We start from the raw sequence: 25903 nt of genomic DNA on the forward strand, positions 1-25903 counted from the left end.
TTCCACAAGGCAGCAGAGGTCCAGCGACGAGCCCAGTCCTTCAGTCCCATGACCATGGTTGTGGTTGCCCACAGGGGTCCTGCCCATGGGCAAGCAGGTTTCACTACCAGGCAACCCAAGTGAAAATGGGATGCATCACCCTCCCAGGCTGCCAGGGACATATGGTGGGTTATTAGTGGGAGGCAGCCAGACACCTGGCTTCCCACACAGGTTGGCACAGGAGCAGGTCTGCACTCTCTAGAGCAACCCTGCAGACCAGTCCCTCTAAATCCACCATAGGGATGCAGGGAAATAGCAAGGATTACCAAAAGAAGCCCCAAAAAGATTATATTCTTGAATAATGATAATTTTTACTAGTCTCACTGAGGATTGCATTTTACTTCACATGTCAAAATGTGCCTTTGCTTGACTCTAGCAATGGTTGTGACTTCAGGGTATGTTTCCTCAAAGTGCTGATGGATGGTCTATTAGAGAAATACATATTAACACTGTTCAGAGTAAGTAAAAACATTTTTTACCCTCCCTGATGGTAGGCAGTAGGGGATGGCTTGTTCTGCAGAACAAATATGTCTCTGTCTCTGATTTCCTTTGCTCATTTTTTTCTAATACTCCTCAAAGGTTTGAAATTCTTCCACAGAGTCTACATGGTCTTGAAAGCTGAGCAAGATTTGTAGCTTGCTCTGAATCTGAGACAACATCTATGAGTGTGCTTGCAGGGAAATGGGCTTTTCAGGCAGTAACGAAATGGGGAATGTTTTTCCATATATAGCCTATGTTGCTTGTTCATACCCCAGGCCTAACACCAGGAAAACTCATTTTCGTAAATTGCTTTCTTGTGAAGGCAGGTATCATAAAGCGTTTTATACAGCGTTAGGCAAAAATAATCTTTAAGAATTGGGTCACTGTGGTAACCACTTCTTATCTCAAAATCAAATAGCCGTTATGGCTGTAATTAAACAATATATGATTTCTACTAAGAATTATTCTGAATTATAATTCATTTTCTGTCACAAGCTGGAATTATTTTTATTGCCCCCAAGGGCATCAGCATTTGATCTAATTCAGCAGTGCAAAACTTCACAGAGAGAGACTATAACCTGCTTTGAATCTACTGTCAGAAATCATGGTCAATGCCTTCAATCTCTTAAATACTTCAACCAACTCCACAAAATATCAGTAATAATTTTTGAGGAAGGCAGAAAGTAAACAAGGTCTCCTGAATCTTGTGTTTCATTGCAGCTAGCCACATGTCCTGAGCCCAGTGGTGCACAAAGGGGCCAGGGCTGCTGCCGTACACAGGTGAGTGGACAGGCCACAAATTCAGATTTTCCCTTGGCTTAAGCAGAAACTTTATTTAAAAACAATAAAAAAATATTTTGAAAATAAGAAAACCTCTCCGTTTTTCTTCCTTGGGCATTTTTACCTGTCACTTCTGTTCTTGGGATCAAGGTCATGCACAGAAACCTTGGCAGACTACTGGGACACAGTAAACATCATTCACAGGTGAATCACTGTGACTGCCTTTAAAACCATAACATAAGTAACAGGAGCACGATGCTCCACGTGGAGCCCAATCAAGCTGTTTTTCAAATAAAGGGGAAAAACCCAGCCTTGTGATTAGGTGAGCTGCACCAGCTGGCTCTGATGGGAGTTGTCCACAGGTGGCTTCAGGGAGGAGCAAAGCCCCCACTGCTAATATGAACCATTTCCAAGGGAGTAGTGGTAGGGTGGTTCTGTTCTTTCCTTCTTGGTCTGGAGCTGTACCAGGTCAGGAGGCTTTTAGCAGGACTTTTTGGTACTCGCACCTGGGAGTCCTTTTTTTTTTTTTTTTGGGTGGAGGGCTGCAGATGGTTTGTTCTCTAGCTAACACATTATGGAGCAAATATATGCCTATGTTCTATGTAAATATTAATAGACTTGTTTGCCTGAATGTTTGGTTTTTTTTTTTTTTATCTCTCTCTCTCTCTCTCTTCAAGAGAGAGGCAAAACAAACATTTACTTTCCTAAAAACCTGTAAATTTTTGAGGCACTTGTTTCCCTATAATGCAGTTGTGAATCCCTGTGGGCTCCTGAGTGTTTTCTCCTGGAAGTGAATTTACTCCTTAGTGGCTGCAGTTATTCCAGAAAAAAAACATGGAAAGCCTTTTGGTGCTTAAAATGAGGATTTTTCTCTTCCTGGTCTGGAGGAGCAGTTTCCTGTGCTCCAGATGAGCAGCAATGTTAGTTTAATGAGCCATGGACTAGTATTTTTTATTCTTTTGGAGCTATTCTGGCCACCCATCTACCCCAATGGCTCTCAGTGGAAAAATATTTACAAATCATCAGGCTGCCTAAAGACTTTCAGGAAAGAACCCTGTAGAAAACCCCAGTCAACCAGAAGAACCCAAATATGTCTATGGGGCCTGAGCATTGCACCCAGGACAGTGGCAACCCTGCCTGCAGTGGCACAGCCACTGCTTGTGTTTTGGGTCTTGCACAGGGATGCTCTCAGCACTGACTACAGCCTCCCCACCACAAGGGTAACGCTGTGGGCTTTCCAGGTGAACCTTTTGAGTGGTGAATGGCTTCATTAAGCCTGGACTAATAAATAGTTTAATTTGCTGAAGCACAGCTCAACAAAGTGCAGTTCAAAGGTGAGTTAGCTCCAGCATGCTGTGCGGAGGGCAGTGGAGGACGCAGGCAGTGGGAGGGCTCTGCAGACTCCTGCAGTGGTGCTTCCGTAGGCATGGAGTGACACTGAATGGAGGGGCAGCATCAGAGGAATGCCCTTCGCGAGAGGGGCATTCCTGACCCTGCAGTTTTCCCTGTCACTGCTCAGGGACAGGACTAAGTGTAAGGCGGCTCCTGTGGCAGAGGGATTAAGCCTTCTGGCCTTGAGGCATGTCTGTGGCTTTGCCCTGGGCATCCATCCCTTAGCTCCACTGCAGAGCATCAGTATTTTGACCTTTCCTCTGTTGGCTTTTTCCAGAGCCTCCCTGTTGGTTTCTCTGTTCTTCTTTGACAGCTCAAGCTAATGGTTTTGTCCCCAAACCAGTGTCTGATTTTTTTTGTCTTCTCTCTTCAATTTTTTTGAAATATCCAGCAATTCTCCTTTTTCTCCTGAGCTGCTGCAAAAGAGTCATAGCTGAGCTGTGGTTCAAGCTATGGGAAAATATCCTGTGCCCACTCCCCACCCCAGCCCCCAGTGCAAGTAGGTTTTAGTGTCAAGCAGTGTCTTCAAGTGGGATATCATTGGCAGGGGCTGGATCTTTGCACTGCCATGAATTGTTAGCCTCCTCTGCCACCCTCATTTCTATGCTTGCTGGCATAGCCCTACCCTTAGATTCAAGAAATGAACTTGTCTGTGTTGACACTTGAGACTACACTTTTAGTTTTCAACAGAGGGTGTCTGCAGTGTGAAATCCTGCTCACTACCAAGGACGTGCTTCATAGTCCCAGCCAGTGGGGACAACAACTCCTCCCTTGTCAAGCTGCTTCATGAACAGTGGAGTTGAGATGTGCTGCAAGCAACACGAAAAAATGGTGTGTTAGTGCTGCACCCTTGAAACTGAAGAAAGGCCTTCTTTCTTTATCCAGCCTTCTTATTTTGAGCTGATCTTCCCTTCCCAACTCTCCCAGCAGCACTTGGGGTCAGAAAGAGTTTTGAGGGAGGGGACTCCTCTGCAGCACTGCAATTTTGGCAGTCCTCGTGCTGAACTCTGAGGAGCCCTTGGCAATAATAATTACTCAAGATTGCAGAGGCTATGTAATCAGAGCCATGCGAAGCTTGGAGGAGCCTACTTCAGTTTGAAGTACATTAGCCTGCTCAGAACTGGAGAGCAGAAACCAGCATGAGGCACCCTCATGCCATGAAGTGAGAAACAAATCCTGTTGTTTGAGCTGGCTACCAGGATGAGGTGGCCCTTCAGTTACCTTCTCACACTGAATTCATTTCCTCATCCTCTGGAGAGGGCAGGACACGATGGCCCTTGCCCATCAGAAAGGAGGAAAGAAGAGAGATTTGCTCACAAGACAGAAACAATACATTGCCAAGGTAGGAACCACCCATCACCTCTCTTTTGGCAAACAGAACATCAAGCAGAGAAAAACTCTCCTGAAATTCCAACATTCACTGCACTCATCCCCTACTCATTGTCTTAAAGATGAGGTAATGTTCTTAAAGGGCTTCCCTGTGCAGGAGCATCTACCCTGCAACCTGCTGGTAGAGCAGTTCAAGAAACTGGGCCTTCACGCTGCTTTTTCTTCTCAAAATGACATCCTGCCATGCTACGGCTTTAGAGACTTCTCTTAGGTATGGCAGTGGGCTGGTTAATGGGATTGGAGGAGGAAAACCAGGCTGAAAGAGGTGACCAGGAGATCCAAGTAATGAAATGTGACATCAGCAGGGTCCCTGCCTCTCAGCAGAGGTCCTTCAGCCAGGTGTACCTGTGAGGGAGAAAGGACCTATGGATGTATCTGTTCCTGGTGCCTCTGATAGCTGTTGTGTGTGAACAGATTACTTGCACTGAAAGATGAGTACCTGAATGGTCAGAACAGCCTTTACAGTTCCCTGAGTTTCAGACTTCAGAGGGGACTTGTTGGGGTACCCTCTCCTGTGTCTCCTTTGTGCCCAAAGTCTGTTTGCAGTTTCAGCCACTGCTGTATCAGTTTTACAGACACATCCCAGATTTCTGGTACCAGAATGCCTGGGCCACAGGCAACCAGGTGCTCTCTCTATAGCTGTGGGCATTAAAGCACCTGTAACTTCCTTATCCATTTACAAAAGAAGAGTTTGCTCCAGGCATCCTGGGTGGATTACTGTTGGTCTCATGGCATTTCTTTAGTTAATAAAATGCCCTCATCTGGGAAAAGCCCATGCTCTGTGACCCTGCAATGTAAACTATACATTCAGGCTGGTTTATTTAGAGAGCAGACACAAGCACAGGCCTCCTCTTGCAGCACCTTTATTCAAAGGTAGATAGTCAAAAGACATTTGCCACTTGCCTTTACTGAGGGAAGAGTCATTGTAACCACATGATGCTTCTGCTGAGGCTTAGAAAATTTGTAGTCTCTTGCTGTCTTCCCCTCTGCCCAAATCTGGTTTTCCCTGCTCTCACCAACATAAGTACCCTGTGCCTCTATGCTGAACAAATGCAAGAGGAAAGGGAACTCTAAAGGGTTTCCTCAGGCCAGTGTTTTCCTGCATCAAGCAAAAAAAAACCCCAACCTGTTGTCTTTTGCCACAGGGATGCAAACGGTGGTCAGAGCAAACCGGAAAATTGGGTGTGTTACTTTTGCAAGGCCTGAGGCAGCCGTGGCTGGTGTCCACGGCTTCTGGAGCAGAGGAGTGTACGCAGCTGGGAATTAGGAAGTACAATAATAGTTCCTGCACTATGATGTAGGGTGTGTATCTCATTCACAGGTGCTGCTGCCCCCCCCCGCCCCCGATTCATGCTGTGCTTCTGCTACACTGAAAACTGCCCTTGCTGTTATGTAAGAGGTAACAGGATGCCAGTAGATGTATCAGTGAACTCTGAGGTTTATGTGACTGCTGGTTTTAAGATGCTTAAAGCCTATCAGGGCTGTGTTATTTTGTCTGGTTGAATCAGGGCAGTGCCTGAAGTCCCCAGGTTACTGCTCAGACCTGCTACCTGCCAGGACTGGCTCAGTTTAGTGTTGATGTTATGGAGATGGGAGTTGCCTTGGTTGTTTTGTCTCAGCAAGTTAGATCAAGAAAGCTTTAAGAGGAGTTTCCAGCAAGCTTTAGGACAAATGGACGATAGATTTAGCTCTGCTCATCTGCTGCAGTGTGGTCTTGCTATTTGGCCAAGACACCTGGGTGCTACAGCAGTGGTGGTGAGGCAGAGAGAGACATACACAAAATTCCCATCCTCAGGAGCCAAGGTGAATACAGAAGAAATACCTGAAAAGAAATTTTGCACTATCTGAGCTGCCCATTTATAAGGTAGTGATCAGCTGGGATTGCTGGGTAAATGAGTGCTTGCCAACTTCCAGGCAGGTAATTTCTATATGTGAATGAGGATGGCAAAGGCAGGTGCCATCGTTGTATACAGGCAAGAAACCAAGGGATCTTCAGGGTCTTTGAGTGGCAACTTGTCACCGCTCCAGCAAAGTTTGCATGGAAACACATCACAGTGGCTTCGTATTTACTTATCCAACAGGATTCTGGTTTTTGGTTTGAATTTTATTAGCTATTAAATGGGACTTATGGAGCACCAGACTGCATCCTTGACAGGTTGTGAACATGCGTTTTATTCACAAAACTCATTCCCCTCGTACAGCCAGGTGTAAAGGTGGTCAGGAAAGGACCAGCTGGGCTGGCAATGCTGTGCCAGTCCTCAGTGGCACTGGAACCTTTCTTCCATCTCTCTGCTGAGCACTCATCCTTTGGATGATGAGAATTCATTTTAGCCAGCTTTTTCTAAACATTGGAGCATCTACAAAAGGCTTTTCACGCTACAGTTTTTCATCCATTATATACATAGGGGGAAAATTATCCCAAATCTTATCTTTCAATGGGTACAGGAAACTACTTACTGGTCTGGTTCCCACCTCATATAAGAAGGAGGATGTGTGCAACTGGGTTTTCTCCTCATCACTGAAAAGGTGAGTTCTGTTACAGTTGTTACTGCTGTTTTGTCAGTAAGCTTTGGGCAAACAGCCTGGGAACTGCTGAACATGCCAGAGACTCAAGGCCCTGACTCATTTGTTCATCCCACTTTGCAAAATAATTTAATAGAAAATAATTTAAGTGTGGACTTAGCTGTGTTGCTGAATTGAGACTTTGGGGTAAAGTCCCTGCTGGATTCAGTTCATCTTAAGCAGATATTTATCAGAGCTTGGGCAAAGCCACTGACATTTTGCTAAAAGTGCTTCATAAAAATGCTGCTGCTGCTAACTTGGACACAATCACATAGGCATTTTGGGAAACAAATGAGTACCAATCAGTGTTGTGCTGGATGAGTCATATGGGAAAGGGGGAAAATTGGCTGATTTTGCTGTTTTTAAGGCAGTCAGCCATACTGATGTGAGTGGCAAATAGGAGAGCCAGGCAAAAGTCATCTATGATGGAGTCTATGATAGCCTGCTATTCATTTTGGAGGAAAACTGGCAGTAAAAAGGATCATCAATGAGCTCCAGCAGAGTTTATTCTAATTTTGTCAAGCTGACTCCTTAATTAAATGGCTGTTTTATGGGGAACTGGAGAAGTATTGGATGTGTGGTAGCAACAGGTAGAGGCTGTCATCGCAATTCATCTATTTTTTCTGAACTCTGAGAAAACACTTTCCACCTCTGAGAGGCTCTTCTCCCAAAATCTACCAATCCTTCCCTGAGCAGACAAGATTAAAAGTGTGCATCTGGGGGTCCCCTTGTTTCTATCATAGCCACCTGCTGCTGTACCCCAGCTACAGAGGATAATTTTGCTTTTAGTTTCCAAACAGTGCCCAGACATTTTTCTTTTCCTAAGGGATAATTCAATTCCTTTTGTGAACTCATTTTGGGTCATACTGCGACTATACTTCAATCCTCTTATTAACCCCATATTGAAGGCAAGCATAGTACGATTGGAGAAAAAGAAGTACAGTTTGTTTATCTTTACTGAAGGTCTTGTTTCCTTCTCCCCATGCCCAGGGCTTTCTCTGGGTTTCAACTCAGCAGCCCCTCCATCTTAATGCTCTTCTAGAAGAGCCACAGGACATGCACCAGGGCACTTGGTGGAGCAGAGAAGAATGAACTGGGGGGTCCACAACTGCAGAGGTGCCACCTTCACAGTCGCAGCCAATTAGTATTAGTAACCTGTCACAGGTAGGTGTTTTCCAGACTCCTTGTGTGGCATGCAGTGGGTTTTTATCTGATCCCCCTGCCTAATCATGAGCAAACTGGAAAGCAGATGGCAATTATCCACAACACTAAGGGAGGCTTGGGGGGAAGGTGTTGTGCCTTTCCTTCCCGGTGCCTCAAGTGTGAAAGAAAGGTAGTGAGTCCTTGTTTACTGGGGTGAGGCAAAGCTCACAGCTAGCAGGGGTGCCCTGATCTCCGACTTGTGACTGAGAGAAAACAGCTGCTTGGAAATGGGTTTGAAAACATGGTGGTGCCTGGTTCAAAATGTCTAGCTTGATGACGTTGTGTTTTCAGGAAGTCCCAGTTAAGATGTATAACACTGGAAGATGCTTATTCTGCCTGCACTTAAGTCTTTCCCCAAACAGGTCTTGTTGATTGCTGAAGAGTATGTGTTGACATACCTGGTAGTGATAAATTTCACAGAGCTGGAGAATCACAGATGCTTTACTGCCTTTGGGAATACCCTAAGGATAATTGCATTTAGAGTTAGTATTCTTTATATATTTTACTGTCCAGTGAAAAACTCTGCTCCCTGAGGTGTGGATCCACACCTTTCTTCTGGTGAGGCAGAACTACAGTCTAATTCATTATAAAGATAATTTGGCAGCAGGAAACTCAGAGGCCCCTTGATAATATCAGGGAAACTGACACAACCTTAAAATATTTAGATTTTATTTTGTGATGGAGGCTTCCATGCAGCCTGGATTTTTACATTGCACTGCTTTTCCCCCCTGTACATCCAAGGCAGGGGATGAGGCCAGACACACCTTGGTGTTTGCTTGTAAGGCTGGGCTTGTGCTGTGGACTTGTGATGCAGAGCTGCACTGGGGCTGACAGTGCACTGCCAGCTCTTGAGAGCTGCAGCATCCCCTGAACCACTCAGCCTCGTGCCAAGATGTGTTCCCAGGGAGGCCTGAGGGCTCACACCCACCTTTAATTAACACTGCCCCATCCAGGCTTTGGATAACCTTGAGTAGTTTCAGGCCTTTGCAACTTTTACCATAAAAAAGAAAAAAAAAGGAATTTGCCAATGGAGAGGGGATGTTGCCAGGTGCTGTCCCAGCAGTACCCACTATGTGGCAGAGATGGTTTTACAAAAGGTCCTAAATCCTTCTGGGACCAGTTGCCAGGGAGCATCCCATGCAGAACATGAACCAAGTAAAAATGCAAAGCTCATCTTGCATCTGTCTTACCTTAAGAAATTCTTAGGGCACTAAGGACATAGTATTACAGTACTTGTACCTTTTTAATCCATAAGTGAAAGCGATGTGGGTTATCATATGTGGTAATGTTTGAGAGCTGAATGACAGAGCTGTCAGCTGTGGGACACTGAAATGACAGCCCTTTAAAGTGCTGTCAGGTCTTGTCAGACACTTTTACCATAACACTTATTTTAGCCTCTGGAAGACAAATCTATTGTGTCTTCCATTTCTGGGGGTCTCCTTAAAGCACTGCTATTCAGCAGTGGGATGTTTAACAAAATGGCTTTCTTGAAGCTGTCTGCAACTGTAGGTAAGATCTCCTCCCTTACCAGATACAGGAACCCCACCAATGCCATAGTCAGGGGCTTTGAGCAGGGTTCCCAAGACACAGAGACATTTTCCAGGCCTTGTGGCTTCCACAAAATGCAGAGATCTGTGTGCGATGCTCTGTGATTGCCTGGTGTTTGCATGTGACCTGCTTGGGCCTGCATGGGATCCCCCTGTCTGGCAAAGCCCACCACTTCCCAGGCCCCGACCTCTCTGGTGCAGAACAGCTTCATACAGCAGTGAAATCTGCTGGGGCTTGGCAGTGTGTTGGCCTGTGCACTCATTGGAGTGATAAGGAAAGAGGGGACACTCTCCATAATACCACCAGTGCTAAGGTGGGCTGGGCAGAACCTCGCTGCTCCCATCCAAACACGAGTGCCAGTGTTTGGCCTCGCCTTCTGCCCTCCTGTGAAAAACGAGGTTCACTCTCCTGTGAGAATTTAAAGGGTTTAATATAAAGGCAATAAGAGACACATAAAGTAAAGCAAAGGGGTAATGGCTGGGTGCCTTGGCGCTCTGCCAAGAGCACACCTGATGCTAGAGGTGAGTCCTTTTTATACCATTTTTACTGTCTGTTCTTCATCCATATTAAAACTTTTCCCGGAGTATTACCGCAGGCCTGGTTCCTATGGTATAGCACCGTGTCCCGCAGCCATAGGGAGGAGGAGGAGGAGAAGATCCAGCAGGCAGGAGTTGTGCAGCAAGATTGATTTATTTAATTATTTTACAAACTCTTTTATAGACTTTTTTCTTCATAGCCTAATTGGACAAAGGGCCAGCCACCCCTTGGGGGTGATTGGCTAAAATCCTAAAACATCCATTGTCAAAATATTTTTCTACTATACCATAAACAAGACTTTTCAAGGTTGCAGGTGTCTGGGTTGTTTACATTCCCTGCTACCTCTTCTGTGAGAGAGAAAAGTCTCTCACGGACTTAGAAAATAACAAGAAAATCCTCGCTAGCAGCATTTTTGTATCTACACCGGAGCTGTTCTGCATGGCCACTCCTTGGTTCCGCCTTTTTAGAGCATGCGTAGTCTTCTGCCTTGTGGTTTTATTTCTCTTGATTCTTGGGGTTGGGCCTGCTAGGCAAGAGTCGATGGTAGGGTGGATCTCTTAATTCTCCAGACAGTCAGGGCTGATTGCAGCTTTGGGCCTCTTCGTCTCTCCAGGCAGAGCGGGGATAGCAGCTCTCGGACTCTCCTGGCCACCCGTTCTCCGGGCAGAGCAGCCTTTGGGCCCTTTTGCTCCCTGGACAAGGTGTTGATTAGCAGCTCCTTGGGCGTCATCCTCTGTTCGCTTGGAGGTTATCTTACTTGTTCACACTTGCTAACATTCTTGCTAAAAAGAGAGAAAACTACATCCACACAGCAAAAAGCATTTCTAACATTATATAATATCGACCTTTATACTTTGCGAGAAGCCAATATAATATATGTTTAGAACACTCCCTTCCTCCATGTGGAAGTTGAGCCGTGGTCTTCATCTCAGTGCCAGTGAAGGGCCCGCTGTGTTTTGTATGGGGGGGCAGCTGGGGTGTCCCATGCCCTTTCAACATCTGATGGATGCAAAAAGTGCAAATGATCTGCCTAATCCCACTGCTGGCTCCTCTCCCACGGGAAGAGCCCGGCTCCTTGCCAGCTGGAGGAGGTTTGGTGCAGTGTGGCAGTGCCACAGCAGAGCTTCCCCTAAAGCTGCCCACGCCCATTAAGTCTCCATTACAGGACCCTGAATTCACTCTGCAAATGAAAGATAATGTCTCCTGAGGAAAATAAACTAAAAGCAGGGAAGGGGATTGACAAAACAAAAACAACTCTTCCTACTGCAGTAGCACTTGCAATTAAGAACAAAACGGAGCAGGAGGCTTTGAAGCTTGACTTTGGGCAGAAAGAAAAGGCCCTCTCCGAGAGCCCTGGGTTTCTGTAGGCACAGCACAGCGGCTGCTGTCTTCATTTTACGTCAGAGTGTTAATGCTGTTGTTTTGCCCCTGGTATCAACAGAGCTTGCCTGGTAGGTGGGTGGGGTATTGGGATTTATATTGTAGACAAATTCAGGAAAGCTTCAGCCCTTTTTTTCTTTTTTTTCCTTTTTTTTTTTTTTTTTTTTCCTAACAAAGCTTTTGAAAGTCCACTGGGGACCCCTAATGTTCAGCTACTGCTGAAGCAAGCGCTTCAAAGCCAGAGCTGCACAGCTTTTTTAGCCATGTATGGGTTTGATCATTCTAGTGGGCTTTTATTAGAGGCAATAACACTCCCTTCCCTCTGCTAAAAGTCATTTTTCTGGGAAGCTCTGAGAGCTCCTCAAAATGTTTGGTAAAACAGTATTTCTATGGTCAGCAAACATGCCAGCCAAATCAAGCCAGGACAGCCCTGGAGATGCTTTGGGAGGCAGAAACCTCTTAGCCACCTGCATAGCAGGTAGGATCCCTCCCTGCCCTGAGCTGTGGCAGCAGACACACCTTACATGCCCAACAGAAAAGTCCACAGAAGAAAAGTGGATTGAAGAAATGGTTATTGTAAAAGGGGTTGGGAGGAGTAACCCTGTGGAGATTTTTAAGGATGTCGGTGACAGACTGTGTTAGCCCTCCATAAACTCCCATTGCCTAGTCCCTATTCCCACACATCTCCCCATGGCTGCCTCCTTTGCCCCCCAAAAAAATCTCCACTGACCACTTTCTAATGCCCGTAATGAGTTAGGCAGCCTCCACTGATGCCTTTAGTTTTAACTTTTATATTTTTCAAGTTCTGTGCTGCTTGGTGTGTGACTCTGAAGTTTCTTGTAGCCTGTTAATTTCTGCTCTCTCGTGCTAGGTAGACATAACAAAGCCTCTCCGGCCCTTCTTTCCAAGGACACCAAGCCTGTCCTAGGCCCAAAAGTATAAACCAAAGAGCCGCTAAGGGGGGGGCAAGCTGAGGGGAAAACTGAAGCTTTAATTGGAGAATTAACCCTGATATGCAAATGAACCAAACCTATAAAAGAGTGAAGAACTTGTGACCTGTTGTCCATCTTGCAGTCCATCTTGAGAATAGCTTCAGGCTCCCCAGGGGGTACCTTCGAAGGCCTTTCAAATAAATACCTACTTTTATTCCCTTACTCCTGTCTAGTCTCTGTTTCTGGGAGGCCTCTTAAGGCATCACCATGACCAAAACCTACAGTCCTCCCATTGCCTTCAGCCAAGGCAGACGGGAATTGCTGTTACCACAGGGGTTTTTCTTGGTTTCCTAGTGCCTCCGCTGGTGGGACTAAATAGGACACACGGATACCTCCACAACAGCCTGGTTTAGAATTTTTTCTGCCAGATTCCTGGAGTCAGCTTTTGTCTCTCTTATGACAGGAATGTGTTGTCTTTCCTAGACCAGCATTAATGTAATTCTAATTTTGCCTCTCAGCCAAAGGCAACAGCATGGTCATTTACTGGGAGAGCCACACCAAATGCACTTGGAAGTCTGGGCAGAAAAGTGTTAGAAATGCAGCTGGAGTAAGTTACCTTCCTCTCTTTCATGTCTCCATCCCTGATTCCAAGTAAATCAGAAAAAATCGTGCCTTCTAAGTGGTTTCCAACATAATGAAAGTCAATTAGAGTGATGCAAAAGGAGCTGATAACTGCAGGTTTTCATCACTGACTCCGTGCTAAATATCTGCACTGTGGGGTTTGCAAGGAAGTAAGGGTGCATGGAGAGGAAAGGATGGGGTTTTTAAAAGCACTTAAATTACCTCTAATTAGCAACACAACTGTAGTCAAAACATAATGTGAGGATAATAAATTGATATTTGCATAATGGAAATACTACCAAACTGTACTTCAAATAAGATGAATTAGATTGTAATTAGAGCTGTGTTTTGGGAAAGAAAATCCTTCTAATTGCCTGAGTACAGGCAGTGCCAAGGAGGGGAGGGCTGGCAGCTGCCAGGGAGGTTCAGCCAGTGCTGTCTGGGACAAGTGCCCCACAACTGGGGGCCATTCCCTGAAGAGGGGACAGGGTGCCCACACCTACCAGGAGCCAGCACAGCCATGGCAAAGCAGGTCTGGGGAGAAAAAGGGAAAATGCAGGAGGAATGTGTATGTGTGCACTCTCAGTCATCAACTGCAAAACCATGAACTGAAAGAAAATCCAGGGTGAAATTGTATGGACAGCAATTAGGGTGGGAGGCACCTGTGTCTCAAGGGCAGGTGGTGCAAGGGTAAAAATGCAAGCCCTGATCCTGCAAATTGCAGGAAAACAGTGAACATCTTTTTCTGGTAAAATCTTATCTCCACATTGAGTTGCAATGGCTTCTTCCTGCTGCTGTTTTATAACTGACTTTATTAAAGTAAAAGTTGTTTTCTTTATGTTGAATCATATGCAAGGTTGCTTGTGATTTATTGTCCAGCTCTTACTGATCTTTATTACAAAAGAGGCCACCTGGAGAGCACTGGTCACTCTCCCATTGTACAAGACCATGTACACCAATAAGGAAATTACAGCTGATACCTTATATTCCAAAACAGCTTTTTTTTTTTTTTTTTTTTTTTTTTTTTTGAGAAAGCAAACAAAAGAATTATACCTTGTCACTGAAGCGAAGGCACCTTGAGGCTGGATTGTTGCCTGCTAGCTGCAGAATCTTATGGTTGGTGCTAATGGCCATTTTGATGCTGGGCAATGACATTGTTCAGGTGGAAAAACTGATGAGCATACAAAAGCCTACTGTCTCATTTCGGCTGGGGGACAGAAAAAGATGATTTCTTAAGTCCTGTGTGTACTGGGTTTGTGTGGCCATATTTTGATAGTGAGGGGGCTATGGGATGGCTTCTGTGAGAAGCTTCCAGAAGCTTCCCCCGTGTCTGACAGAGCCAATGCCATCTGGTTCCAAGACAAATGTGCCACTGCCTAAGGCTGGCCCACTCAGGAATGATAGTAATGCCTTTGTGATAACATATTTAAGAAGGGAAAAAAAAGTTATTGGACAGATGTAATTGTAGCCAGAGAAGGGAACTTTTCATGCACCCCATGAAAAGGGACCACACTGGAGCAGTTCATGGAGAACTGTCTCCTCTGAGAGGGATCCCACACTGGACCAGAAGGACTCCCCTCCCTGAGGTGGAAGCAGTGACAGAAACAGTTGGGCTGAACTGACCATAACCCCCATTCCCCATCGCTCTGCACCACTGGGAGAAGAGGAAGTAGAGCCACGGAAGGAGGGAGGGATGAGGAGGAAGCTGGTTTTAAATTTTACTTTTCATTATTCTGCTCTGATTTTTTTAGTAATAAATTTAATTAATATCCCCAAGTTCAGTCTGTTTTGGTGAGTGATGGCTCCCAGTCCTTATCTCAACTCATGACCCTTTTGTTATATTTTCTCTCCCCAGTCCAGTTGCAGAGGAGAGTGACAGAGTGGCTCTGATGGTGTCTAGCATCCAGCCAGGGGCAATCCAGCACACTGTGAAATGCAATGACCCTGCTCACCAGGCTCTCAGCATATTTGCTCCTCACATACTTAGGTTAGTACACCTTAGCTCACTGAGGTAGTGCCTTATGTCACATCTGGGCCACTAACAGCATCATCCTGGAGCCGGTGGCAACAGGAAAGGTGTGTGGATTTGGCCATTGCTGGTTGACAAAGTGTGCAACAGGATATGACTCTCTGCAACCACGCTTGGATGTCCCCCTGACATTGGCTGCTGTGGTTAGGGAGGATGGAGAAAACAAGGAGGATTATTTTGGGGGTAGAGGAGTGGCAGCACACACTGACTCTGGGTTTCAGTGGGGTTTTTGAGACAGCTCCTCATGTTACTCGCCGGGTGGGTGCTGTTTTGTGGAGACAAAGACAAGGTTTTCCTGCTCCCAGGCATGGAAAAGGATGCTTGATGCACTTAATTGGTGCATCTCTCTGCATATGAGACATAAAGCATAGGTCTAGTTTCCAAATCAGGAGCTACAGCTCATGCATGTTTACTATATGAGAAACAAAAGAGCAGGGTATGAGGCGTGATGCAGCACGAGCCTCACATCAAGGGAAATATTCCCCTGTCTTCAAAGGGTCCTGGCTCAGGGCACCAGTCCACAGCCACTGCAGAGGCCATGGAAATAAGCTCCTTTTTGAGCTGGCAAATGTTGTCTTGTTTTTCTACTTGAGGAGTAGAAAACAGAAACTCACCTAGAGCTCTGCTCTGCTGTGCAATTTGTGGTACCAGATTTAATAAAGGGCTGTGTGGGAAGGAGTGCAGAAGGGAAAGAGAAAGGAGATGAGTGGGGGGAGCAGGCAGCTGCACTGCACCAGAGAGCATTGGTCTGCAGCATGCTGCCAGGGACAAGTGAGAGAGGCAGGACAGCCAGGCCACAGGTCTCCTCTTTGGCTTCTACTGTTGGGAGCAAGATGCGGAGCTGGCCCTGAGGAGCCCAGCCTGGGGACAGCCAGGCAGAGAAGAGGCAAAGCCCGGCCATCCCTTAATGTGTGGCCACCACACAGCCTCCACCAGGCTCCACTGTGCAGGGTGCTGGCATGCTGTGCCTGTGGGATGCCCCTCAGTTGTTGCCAGGATCACCCTAGAAAGATACTGGGCCTGGCACCCAAGAGGGGACAGGAAAATGGGAGCATGGATAAAATCCTTCATCCCTTTGCCTACAAGACATGGCACAGTAGCAATTCTCAGAAACTGAAGTCTGGACCCCACCCTGGGCTTGCTCAGTGGCAGCCCCTTGCTTTTGGGCTCACCAGTGTGGCCTCAGGCATCCAGGGGGAGTGCAGGATATTGTATCATGCAACAAGTGAGCTGAATAATCATGGTAGGAAGAAGGGAAACATTGAACACCAACAAAAGCCCTGGGAAACTATTTTATTGCTAGCAAAACTCTGCCGGTCTTTGTTTTGTGAGTGCACTTCCCATGAAATGCAATTGCTCACTGTGGTTTTAAACTGAGACCACCCTGAAAAAGAAGGCAGCTTCCATTAAATTGAATCACTTTTCCCCAGAACTGGAATGACAGTGGTAATGTTGATAAGGAACAATAGCTGTTAAGTGAGAGCATCCTTTATATTTCCTATTAAATCACTGTCATTTCCAGCACAAATGGATCACGCATGCATGTCATGCTGATTTACAGTGATAAAGCCTTAGTCGTGATCAGTTATTGTAGTGCCTAAGCAGAGCATGAAAGGTGGCACAAACATGCAACTACACTGCACCAGGCCCAGACCAATATTTGGATCTAACTTAGCATTAGCAGATGAGCTGGTGCAACAGTGATGGGAATTTTTTCAAAAATGTTCATATGCCCATCATCAGTGTAACCTTGAAGGCTATTGATCTTCTCCATCTCCCCTTTCCAGCGGTCTTCAGAAGTGGAAAGGCAGGAAGCAAACGGAGAAGGAGCAGCAGCACATGACTGCCATAGATCTGACCATGGAGAGGCAGCACAAAGCAAATGTAATGTCCAATGAATGATTCAACCTAAAGACTAGACATCAGCAAGGAGAAAGTGGGGTTGCTGAGTGCAGAAGAAGGCAAGGTTGGACGAGCATCGGTGTTGCAGCAGTCATTCAGGGAAGGTTTCTTCTCTTGAGGATGTTTTCCAAAAGTTGCTGAGCTTCTTGGAGCCCATGGGCTGCTGCCACACTGAGCAGTTTCTCCACTTTCCTGAAGGACATGAAACCTTCATCAAGAAAATCTAGGAGGAAGTCCTAAATTCAGTCCTAGCTAAATTTTAATTACCCTGGCTTTTTTAAGAGGAACAGAGCTACTCAATCTGAAAACATCTGTAAAGTTAACTTTCCCTTATTCAGAAAATGATCTGATTTTCCTTCTGCTTTTTCCTGTGGTCTGAGCTCGTATGTTCTAGGTTTGGTGATTTTCTCTTCTTAGTTGAAGGACAAATAGCTTTGGAGTTCTTGAAATACCACCAATATGTGAGTCTGATCATGAAATATGCAGTGGAGACTGAAACAGAATTCACTGGCTTCAAATCACAAGGTTTACCCAAACAATGCTTTCTTAGCTTTGTTTAGCTTACAACTGCTCTTTTCAACCTCATTTTTAATTTTCAGTCTTGGAGCAAATGAAAAGACTCAAAATGAAACAATACACAAAATCACAAAAGGGCTGGGTTTCACTGTGATGGGATCAGTTGTTCCAGCTTCACTTAGCCCCAGAACAAGCCTCCACAGTGACTGTACAAAGCACAAGGCAAGTCTTCTTTGTCTGCAGGCCTTGCTGGGAGCACTGGTGTGTGGTGTGTGCACTTGCACATCATGGAGAGAAACTCATCCCAGGCAGTTTCAACCCACCCCCAGGCAGTCAGCAGGAAACCTCTCATTGACCCCACTGAATGGAAGGAGGGTGAAAAGGGAACTCCTTTAAAAGAGAAAGGCAGGTCTTTATAGCAGAAAATTCACATATCACTTCAACAGCTCTTTCTACACCAGTACAGATCTTGTCCCTTGCCCTCACTGGGAAATCATCATGGAAAAACATGTGCAATCAGACCACAGGCATTTTAGGTACTGAGACACCTAATTTTAAAAATGTCTTTGGACTAACTGTGGTTTTCCATTTCCCTGCTGCAGGTAGGGCTGCATTACTGACAATACAAAAAGAGGGCATTAGAAATGCTGGAGTAGCTTCATGCATGGAGTACCTAGAGCACCAGGTTTCCCTCCCTCCCCAAGAGGAGCTGGGAATTGAGATGTAATAGGAAGGAAGACGATTATCTCAGGTTACCCTTCTTCAAGTGCCATGGTCATGTTTCTGAGTGTCCCCACTGCCAGGTTGAAGGAGGAGTGGGGATGGCCCTGCCCCGCAGCTTGCCTACAGCCAGGAAGAGACAAGCACAGAAAATGGTAAGAGAAATACAGAAGAAAAAAACCTGAGTTTGAATGTTTTCAAGCAAGGTAGGAATTGCTTTTGGCTGAGAGAGTTACTTTTCTTCCTAGCAGCTGGTACAGTGCTGTGCTTTGGATTCAGTATGAGAATAATGTTGGTAACACACTGATACTTTGGTTGCTGCTGAGCAGTGCTTACCCTAAATCCAGGATTTTTCAGTTTCCCACGCTCTGGCAGCGAGCAGGTGCACAAGAAGCTGGGAGGGAGCACAGCCAGGACAGCAGACCCGAACTTGCCAAAGGGATATTCCATGCCATGGAGCATCATGGGCAGTGTATACACTGGGGAGGTTGGTCAGGAGCTGCTGACTGCTTGTCGGGGATGGGCTGGGCATTGGTCAGAGCATGATGAGCAATTGTACTGGGTATCACCTCTGTTTCTTGGAGTTTATTCCTCTCTTTTATTAGTATTGTTATTGTTAAATTTTACTTTATTTCAATTATCACACTGCTCTTATTTCAACCCATGGGTTTTACCTTATTCCAATTCTCCTCCCCATCCCACAGGACTGGGAGAGAAGGGGAGAAACCAGTGAGCAGCTGCATGGTACTTAGTTGCTAGTTGAAATTAAACCATGACAGAGCAAATAAGGAAAAAGTTATGTATCATTCACTTTTTGAAATATGACTCCTTTGAAATTTCAGGCCCTGATTTGGGAAACATCCTTATTCAGAAACGCATGAAGGCTTCAGCGTTTCTCTAGGTATGGATGTCTTTAATGATGCCTTCTTGATTTACACCTCCTGCTGCCACAGGCATAGTTATTTCCACCCTAACAGTCCTGCAGCTTGATGCTGTTCTCTGCCTTGAGCAGGCAGAGATAACATCCAATGTGCCTACTTCTCTCCCCTTGCTTTTTGGGTAGCATAGTAAATCTCCCTCTCCTTAATCCTTCCCATTTCTCACCAAGAATGGGAGTATTCTGGGAGATGCAGCCCAGGCTTCCACCGCGAGTGTAACTACTATGGGTACCACAGCAAATGCACACACAGGCATGGCTGCATCACTTACGTGGCAGAAGCCTCTTGGGAGGGTGTGCTGAGAGCAGGAAAATAATACACTGCTGTAACTTGATTTCCTGTTGCCTCAGCAGCTCCTGGCTCACTCCCATCCTGCACCTGTGCATTTTTTCTGCTGCCCACCTGCAGTGCAAACCTTCCCATAAAGCCACACAGCAGCACCAGGATCCCTCTGCACTCGCTGCCAAGACACTTCCTTTTTTCCCACTGATTAAAAAAAATAATACTAGCAGGTGGGGAAAGTGGAGCAAAGCGTATAATACAACCCACAGTGAGAAGTCAGGAGCTCCTACTGTCCCTGCTGCCACCTGTGAGCCTCCTTCCCACCAGCACAGGACAGCTCAGTGCAGCTTTCCCCCCAAAGCACTGCCAGCTTTTTCCTCCTCCCATACCACAGTAGCCTTTCCCCAGAAGAAGCCAATTTCCCATGGCAGGAATTTCTTGGGGGATTTTTGTGCCTCACCTGAACCAGTGCATGGCCATGTCCTCATTTTTTTCCACTCCAGCTCCTGGGTGTGAGACAAGGCAACAAAGTCACAGACAGGTTATAACATACAGTGTCCAAATCCAGCAGTGTGTTGGTACCACAAAGCCACATTTGTGGTTCTGGCTTATAAGCACTCACACTCTGGCAGCAAGTTAGCCGCGGGTTGGAGAAACATCACCTTGCAAATACCTCTGTCCCAGGATGTGCTGGGCATTGGGGTACCCCAGACGAGCATACACATGAGCCACATGGAAATGGAAATCCTCATAGCACAACGGGATGTAGAGCAGGAGGAGGCCAGCAGTGATTACAGCTGCCAACTGTAAAAGAGAGGAACAGTCACAATGCAAGGAAGAAAATAAGCTGAGGGCTAGCTACAGCAAATACTTTATCTGAGTTCTGAAGCCTCCCAAAGCTATTCCCCACAGAGAAATGGGAGGAAAGGCCCACACAACCACAGAAAATCAAAGTCACCTTTGATAAAGAGCCGGTTCCAGAACTTCCACTGAAGCTGGCAGAGAAGGCTCTGCTGAATTCAGTGAGCAGTGTATGAACTCCCGAGTTAATTTCCCCTTTAAGCTCTGCTACAGCAAAGGAAACTACAATCATTTAATTTTCTAGTGGTCCTCTTGAAGAAAATGGGGAAAAAACCCCTAAGGTGCCACCAGGCTTTTAAAAACAATTCATCAAAGACACATACCAGAAGGAGCCTCATTCTCCAGGCACCTGGGGACTTGTGGCCCATCACTGCCCACATAATTGTCATTCAGATGTGAACATTCACAGAATCACAAAATGGGTCAGGCTGGAAGGGACAACAGGGTGTCATCTGGTCCAACCTCCCTGGTCAAGCAGGGTCATCCTAGAGCACATTGCACAGGATTGCATTCAGACAGTTCTTGGATATCTCCAGTGAGGGAGATTCCACAGCCTCTCTGGGCAACCTGTTCCAGTGCTCAGTCACCTGCACAGTCAAGTTCTTCCTCATGTTCAGGTGGAAGTTCCTGTGCATCAGTTTCTGCCCATTGCCCCTGGTCCTACTGCTTGGCACCACTGAGAAGAGCCTGGCTCCATCCTCTTGACATCCTTCCTTCAGATACTTATAAATGTTGATGACTTCCCCTCTCAGTTGTCTCTTCTTGAGGCTGAACAGGCCCAGCTTCCTCAGCCTGTCCTCATCCCTTAATCATCTTCATTGCCCTGCGCCAGACCTGCTCCAGGAGCTCCATGTCTCTCTCTCTCCCTTTGTGAACATCTGCAGCTCCTAAATCCTTTCATTCTGTGTTAAAGTGAGGACATGCCTATACCTGACAGGAGAATAACCTTGAGTCTGAAACTCTTCTTGCATCCAAGGTATAAATCAGTGAAAAGTCTGATGAACTGCACCAGCAGGGAAAAAAATATGAGAGACCAGAATTAGACTGTTTGCTTTTTTTGGTGCCAAGTTGGATTTTCTTTGGTCAGTGAGCTAGCTATTAGATTCCAGTGAGAGGAGCTGGCAACTTATGCATCCGCATCTTGGCAGAGTCAGATATCCCTGGCTGGGGGAAGAAGAACATACTTAGGAAAAGGCTGTAGGAGACCCATGTGGAGCCTCCTGCCCGCAGAGGTTACCAGAAGCCCTTTGTCTCCCTGCAGGGGAATGCAGCGTGTCTTGCCAGTGGTTGCCAGCCCTGTAGAAGGTGAAACCCTTCCCTAGTACAGGGGAAAATGGAGACCAGGTACAGTCCCAAGTGGAAGACATGGTTCTTTGAAAACATCAAGGAGGCAAGTGCTGATTAGTCTCTCTCTGCAACTCTGTGCTGAAAGAAACCATGTCAGTGGTGTGGGATCTGGAGGAGACCACTCATACCTCATCCTTCAGATCTGTAGCTTTGGTGAAATAGTGATGGACTCTTGGACCTGATGTTTATGGGGACATGCTGAAGTGCCTGCAGGTGCTCTGCATGCCACAGTCCCTCCCTTGTGCATGCAGAAGGAGAGCAGACACAAGTAGCCCTTTTCAACAGCCAAGTCAGAAGTAAGCTCCAGGGCCTGTCCAATTGACCACAGCTGTTGCAGAACAAGGTCACTTTTTCATCTGGGCATAATTTCTTGCTACAGCTACTTGTGCATGGTGGCTACAGCATGTGTGTGGGTTTGTCACCATGTCGTGTTCAGAATGAGCCAAGGGGACAAGAAGCAGCTGCAAAGGATGACGAGATATAAGAGCTTTAATAGTCAGGGGCTCTTCTGGCCACTATGGATGGTTTGATGCAACTGATACAGACAGGTGCAAAAACCAACTCCCCCTCACTTTTTTGGGGGTAGGGGGAGAGGGTATAGTGCTCGAGATATACACAGACCATTGCAAAGTAAATGACACATTTAGATCCTGATCTGCTGCTCAGTTGTCTATATAGCTTGAGCACAGAGGTGATGTGGGTTTACAATTCCTTGCTGTTTCATGGGGGCTCCTGCGCTCCCACACACCACGATCAGCTACAGGGATTTCTGGAGGCAGCAGATTGCCAAGAGCTTGTTATCTCCTAATTGGGACCCAGGTCCTGGTTTGGGCCCATCCTTAATTGGGATTAGTGAATGCTGGGGATTAAATTAGCCTAGTTAGCTAATTAGGCTAAGGAGAAAAAATAGGTAAGCAATAATGACATACAAATGCTCCAACATTTGATTTTCTGACTGATAATCTTAGGGATGTAGGAAACTTGGACACACACACCCCCATTCAGCCTGTGTGGTGCTGTTCTGAAAGTGCTGATGGCAATGTAAATCCCTGTAAGCCAATAGCAAGTCCAAGAGGAAATGCAAGTCCTAGATCAAACTGGTTATTGCTGAATGCTTTTGATCATATTTAAAAGGAGGAAATTATACTCCTGGTAAGAAGTGCTTCTTGCTGGAAACATGGCTGATGTTAAAGGTCCAGCTCAGGCAAAGCTGAGTACAGACCTGTGGTGAAGGGTAGGACAGTGTTTCTGAAGCAGCGCAAAAGCTGATGAGTAAGGGTCTGGTTTCACACAGTGGCCGTGGGCTGTTACTGTGATATTTTGTCACTGTTGCAGTGGCTGGGGCTGGAACATGACAGGGAATGTTTCATGCAGCTGCAGGAAATAGGGTGCACCATATTGCAAGAGGCAGTGGCCATGCTTTTATAGGTGCAGATCTGTGACCTGCAAGATGCCCACAGCTGCGGTGTCTCCCTTGTGCTCCATGATAGGTTGTCTGAAGCCTCAGGAAAGGAGTAGGAAATGTGGCATTTTGGAGGAGCTGTTTCTATTGCAAGTCTGGTACAGCCAATACATGTAACAGCGAACAAATGACCAAGTCAGTGAAAGGGGAAAGGATATGGTGGGACAGGTGCTGCAGGTCACAGGGGAAACCTCTGTGACCATGCTCCACTGCCATGGGGGGACAGCCTGACATATATGCTCTCTGTGGGACACCACCTTTCCACAACGATGTCCATCATGATCAGCCATGCCCTGATGGCAGCCTCTACCCTCACTGCTGCAGAGATGCTGTGTCTGGCTCCTCTGAGGCAGGTGGCCCAGGAACCTCTGGATGTTCACTTTTTGTCCCAACAAAACGGAGCAGAGGGTAGGCTTTCAGCTTTTTGCAGTTGTGTAGGCACTGACATGTAGGGCAAGTTCACATTTTACAAGGGAGTTCCTTTAGAAATCCCCCACTGAGCATCCCTAATCTGATTTGCTTGTTTGTTTGTGTTTGGGGTTTTTTTTCTATTTTCTTTTCCTAAACAGCAAGAAAAACTGAGACCTATGCATGACAAAAGGCAGGTGCACAAAGTACTGGACTGCACTGATCCCAGCTCAGGAAGATGGTACCACAAACAGCTGTTGCTTGGCTGCCCACCAAATCTGAAAAGGCATCTGCAAGCACACAGCTAGTCCCACACAAGCAGAGACATTAGCAAAAATACTCCTTTGTCCTCCACTGTGGTTACATCTGAGTTCAGGTAAACGTTGTGCTATTTTAAGTGTCTCCAAGACCAAGAGAGGAAGGAAACACAGCTGCTGGTGGAGGGGGCACTTTGAAGTAAGGTCTCCCTGCAGAAGGGATGTAAGAAGGAGCTGCAAGTCCCCTGGGCTTCCTCCAGGTTGATTGTCTGCAGCACTTTGCCCTCACAGCCAGCACCAGGGACTAAAGGCACCAACAGTCCCTGATCCAAGAGTTCCTCAGGGACCCCAGCTGGGCAACAAGTATTACTCTACCTCAAATGCAGGAAGGAACATGGGCAACCTGTTGCATTGCCCAGTGCAGAGATGTGAAGCAGATCACTGCCCTGAAACAACCTTTGTAGTCTTGGGTGACAACTCTCAGTTGCTCATCAAACCCTTTTCTTCTGTGGTGACTCATCAGAGACTACTTTGCATGTTTGAACCCTGCATCCTTAGGGCTGCTCTAAAGCACAGGGAAGCCCAGTGGTATTGTTGGGGCTCTGCTGGGGAATCAGGCAGTGAGGGAGATAAATCAGGCCGTGCATGTGTATTTATGCAACCCGGTTCCTATGCAGCAGCTCCAGCACTTTGACTGTACCATCACCCACGTGCCAAAGCCAGGTGAACAGGATCAAAATTATGACCAAGAGGAATGCCTAAAAATCCCACCCATAATCACTGCCCTTGAAGATGCCATATTACTGTGTGCTAGCAAAAGCCTCTGCTCCTCAAACTGAGAAAGGCATCACCAGCCTTGCAATTCTGCGAGGCTGTGGTGCGCAAACAGCTCCTGTGGCTTTGACTCTGGCACCAGTGGCTTTCAGAGGCAGGGTGTGACATAACACCCACTGCCAGCACTCCCACCCTGAGCCCATCCCCACACTTACCTCCCAGCTGCTCCATGCCAAGCTCGGAGGGTGGGGGTTCCCACCCCCCAGAGAAGGATTTGCCCCACAGGTATCAGCTCTGCCCCTTCCCTGCTGTCGCCACCGCACTGCAGGCTTCGTGTCCCCCATCTCTCCCTCCCACAGGAAGTCCGAGCACCTCGTTTTAAGCTGCTCTGCTCTCTCTCACCAGGCACCACCACCACCCTGCCGTAACTCTTACCCGTCACCATCCCTTGGTTTTGCTCCTGATTTACAGTAGCAGTAGCCCAGCTGCTTCACTAAGATAAGAGGGATTGGATACACACCCCCCTGAAGTCACAGAAAAGAAGATGCTCCTGACGAAAGCCTTTCAAACCACCGATGTTTAACTCTCCCCGTGCTGAATATTTCTCTTCTTTCAGACTGCTCCCAAGTGCTGCAAGGCCTCACCAGTAAATTGTTGTATTTGACAAACTTGTTTGCATTTTTTCTGCTTTTTACATGCATGGATTTGGGACAAATGCAGGACCATGCAGGCCCAGGCCCAGGTGAGAAAATTAGAAGAGATGCAATGATGTATAATCAGAAAGTTACCAGGACATACAAAATCCCCACAAAATTTGATGGGATGGGAGGGGTTTTTTAAGCCAGAAAAGAGCTTACTTGTTAAAGTCAGTCATTTTATAGCTGCATAATTATGCCCCTATTCATCTGCAGCAGCCTCACCTAGTGAATTTTACATGCTAGATTTTGTTTTGCTTTCACATCTAAGAAAAAAAATTCTTTTTACCACAAGATCCCTAATGCATGTTATCTTTCCTGCTCCAAAGTCCTAGCAGAGGATCTTAACCAGATGGCTGCCAGGCAAGGTCCATCTCGTGTGAAATGCTGACCTTGCCTGGTCTCCTGACTGCGAAAAACAAAATGTTTTTCTTTCCAAATTTGCAGCAATATGAGTGCTGTGCTTTGGTTTTAACGGCAATCCCACCCCCAGAGAACACTGATACCTCTTTGGTGATGATGACTCAGCCTAAAAAACCTTATGAAGAGGAAACCCTTCATATTTTCGTATTTTATTTCTTATGTTATGCTGCCACCATTGGGACAATTTCATCTGGTCAGTCAACAGCCCCATTACAGCTGAAGAGATTCATCTCTATAGCCCTGATCAAAGTGTGACTCGTTTTCACAGTATATCAAATTTAATTGAGCAGTAATAGTCATACTGCAAGATCAAACACTTCCAAGTGCAAACCTCTGCACTAAGGAAAGTTGCAAATGTCCAAAACAAGGCCCTTCACTGCAGCAAACAATAAAGAAGGGATGAAAGAAGGTGAGGAGTCTACTTAC

The 25903-nt window shown here is 46.4% G+C and overlaps 2 protein-coding genes across 12 annotated transcripts in view; one reads left to right on the top strand and one right to left on the bottom strand.

The window, feature by feature from the left end:
- The first annotated feature begins 1641 nt into the window (after positions 1–1641).
- The window catches only part of LOC138100939 (endomucin-like), a 59569-nt gene continuing 35307 nt past the window's right edge, over positions 1642–25903 (top strand). The window contains exon 1 of one of the 6 annotated variants that reach the window (XM_068998766.1): positions 1642–1767. In XM_068998766.1, coding sequence (XP_068854867.1) covers positions 1698–1767 — 70 coding nt within the window. In that variant the 5' untranslated portion in view covers positions 1642–1697. The remainder of the gene's footprint in view (positions 1768–25903) is intronic. The other 5 variants (XM_068998769.1, XM_068998767.1, XR_011146974.1 and 2 more) reach the window with 5 other exon arrangements.
- Positions 15991–25048, bottom strand: LOC138100938 (sel1-repeat-containing protein YbeT-like). Of its 6 annotated transcripts, XM_068998764.1 has the most exons (6): positions 21587–22152; positions 21042–21114; positions 19913–20054; positions 19711–19756; positions 18067–18153; positions 15991–16986 (listed from the first exon to the last, which is right to left on the bottom strand). In XM_068998764.1, the coding sequence occupies exons 1-6, from the start codon at positions 21589–21591 to the stop codon at positions 16890–16892; spliced, it is 450 nt and encodes a 149-aa protein (XP_068854865.1). In that variant the 5' UTR covers positions 21592–22152; the 3' UTR covers positions 15991–16889. The 6 variants fall into 6 exon arrangements, 3 of the variants coding, with proteins under 3 accessions (XP_068854865.1, XP_068854864.1, XP_068854866.1); XM_068998763.1 differs by lacking the exons at positions 21042–21114; positions 21587–22152 and adding an exon at positions 24575–25048; XM_068998765.1 differs by lacking the exons at positions 21042–21114; positions 21587–22152 and adding an exon at positions 20435–21035 and having other exon boundaries at positions 15992–16986.

The sequence above is a fragment of the Aphelocoma coerulescens genome, unplaced genomic scaffold, assembly GCF_041296385.1.
Source record: "Aphelocoma coerulescens isolate FSJ_1873_10779 unplaced genomic scaffold, UR_Acoe_1.0 HiC_scaffold_171, whole genome shotgun sequence".
Classification (NCBI taxonomy): Eukaryota; Metazoa; Chordata; class Aves; order Passeriformes; family Corvidae; genus Aphelocoma; species Aphelocoma coerulescens.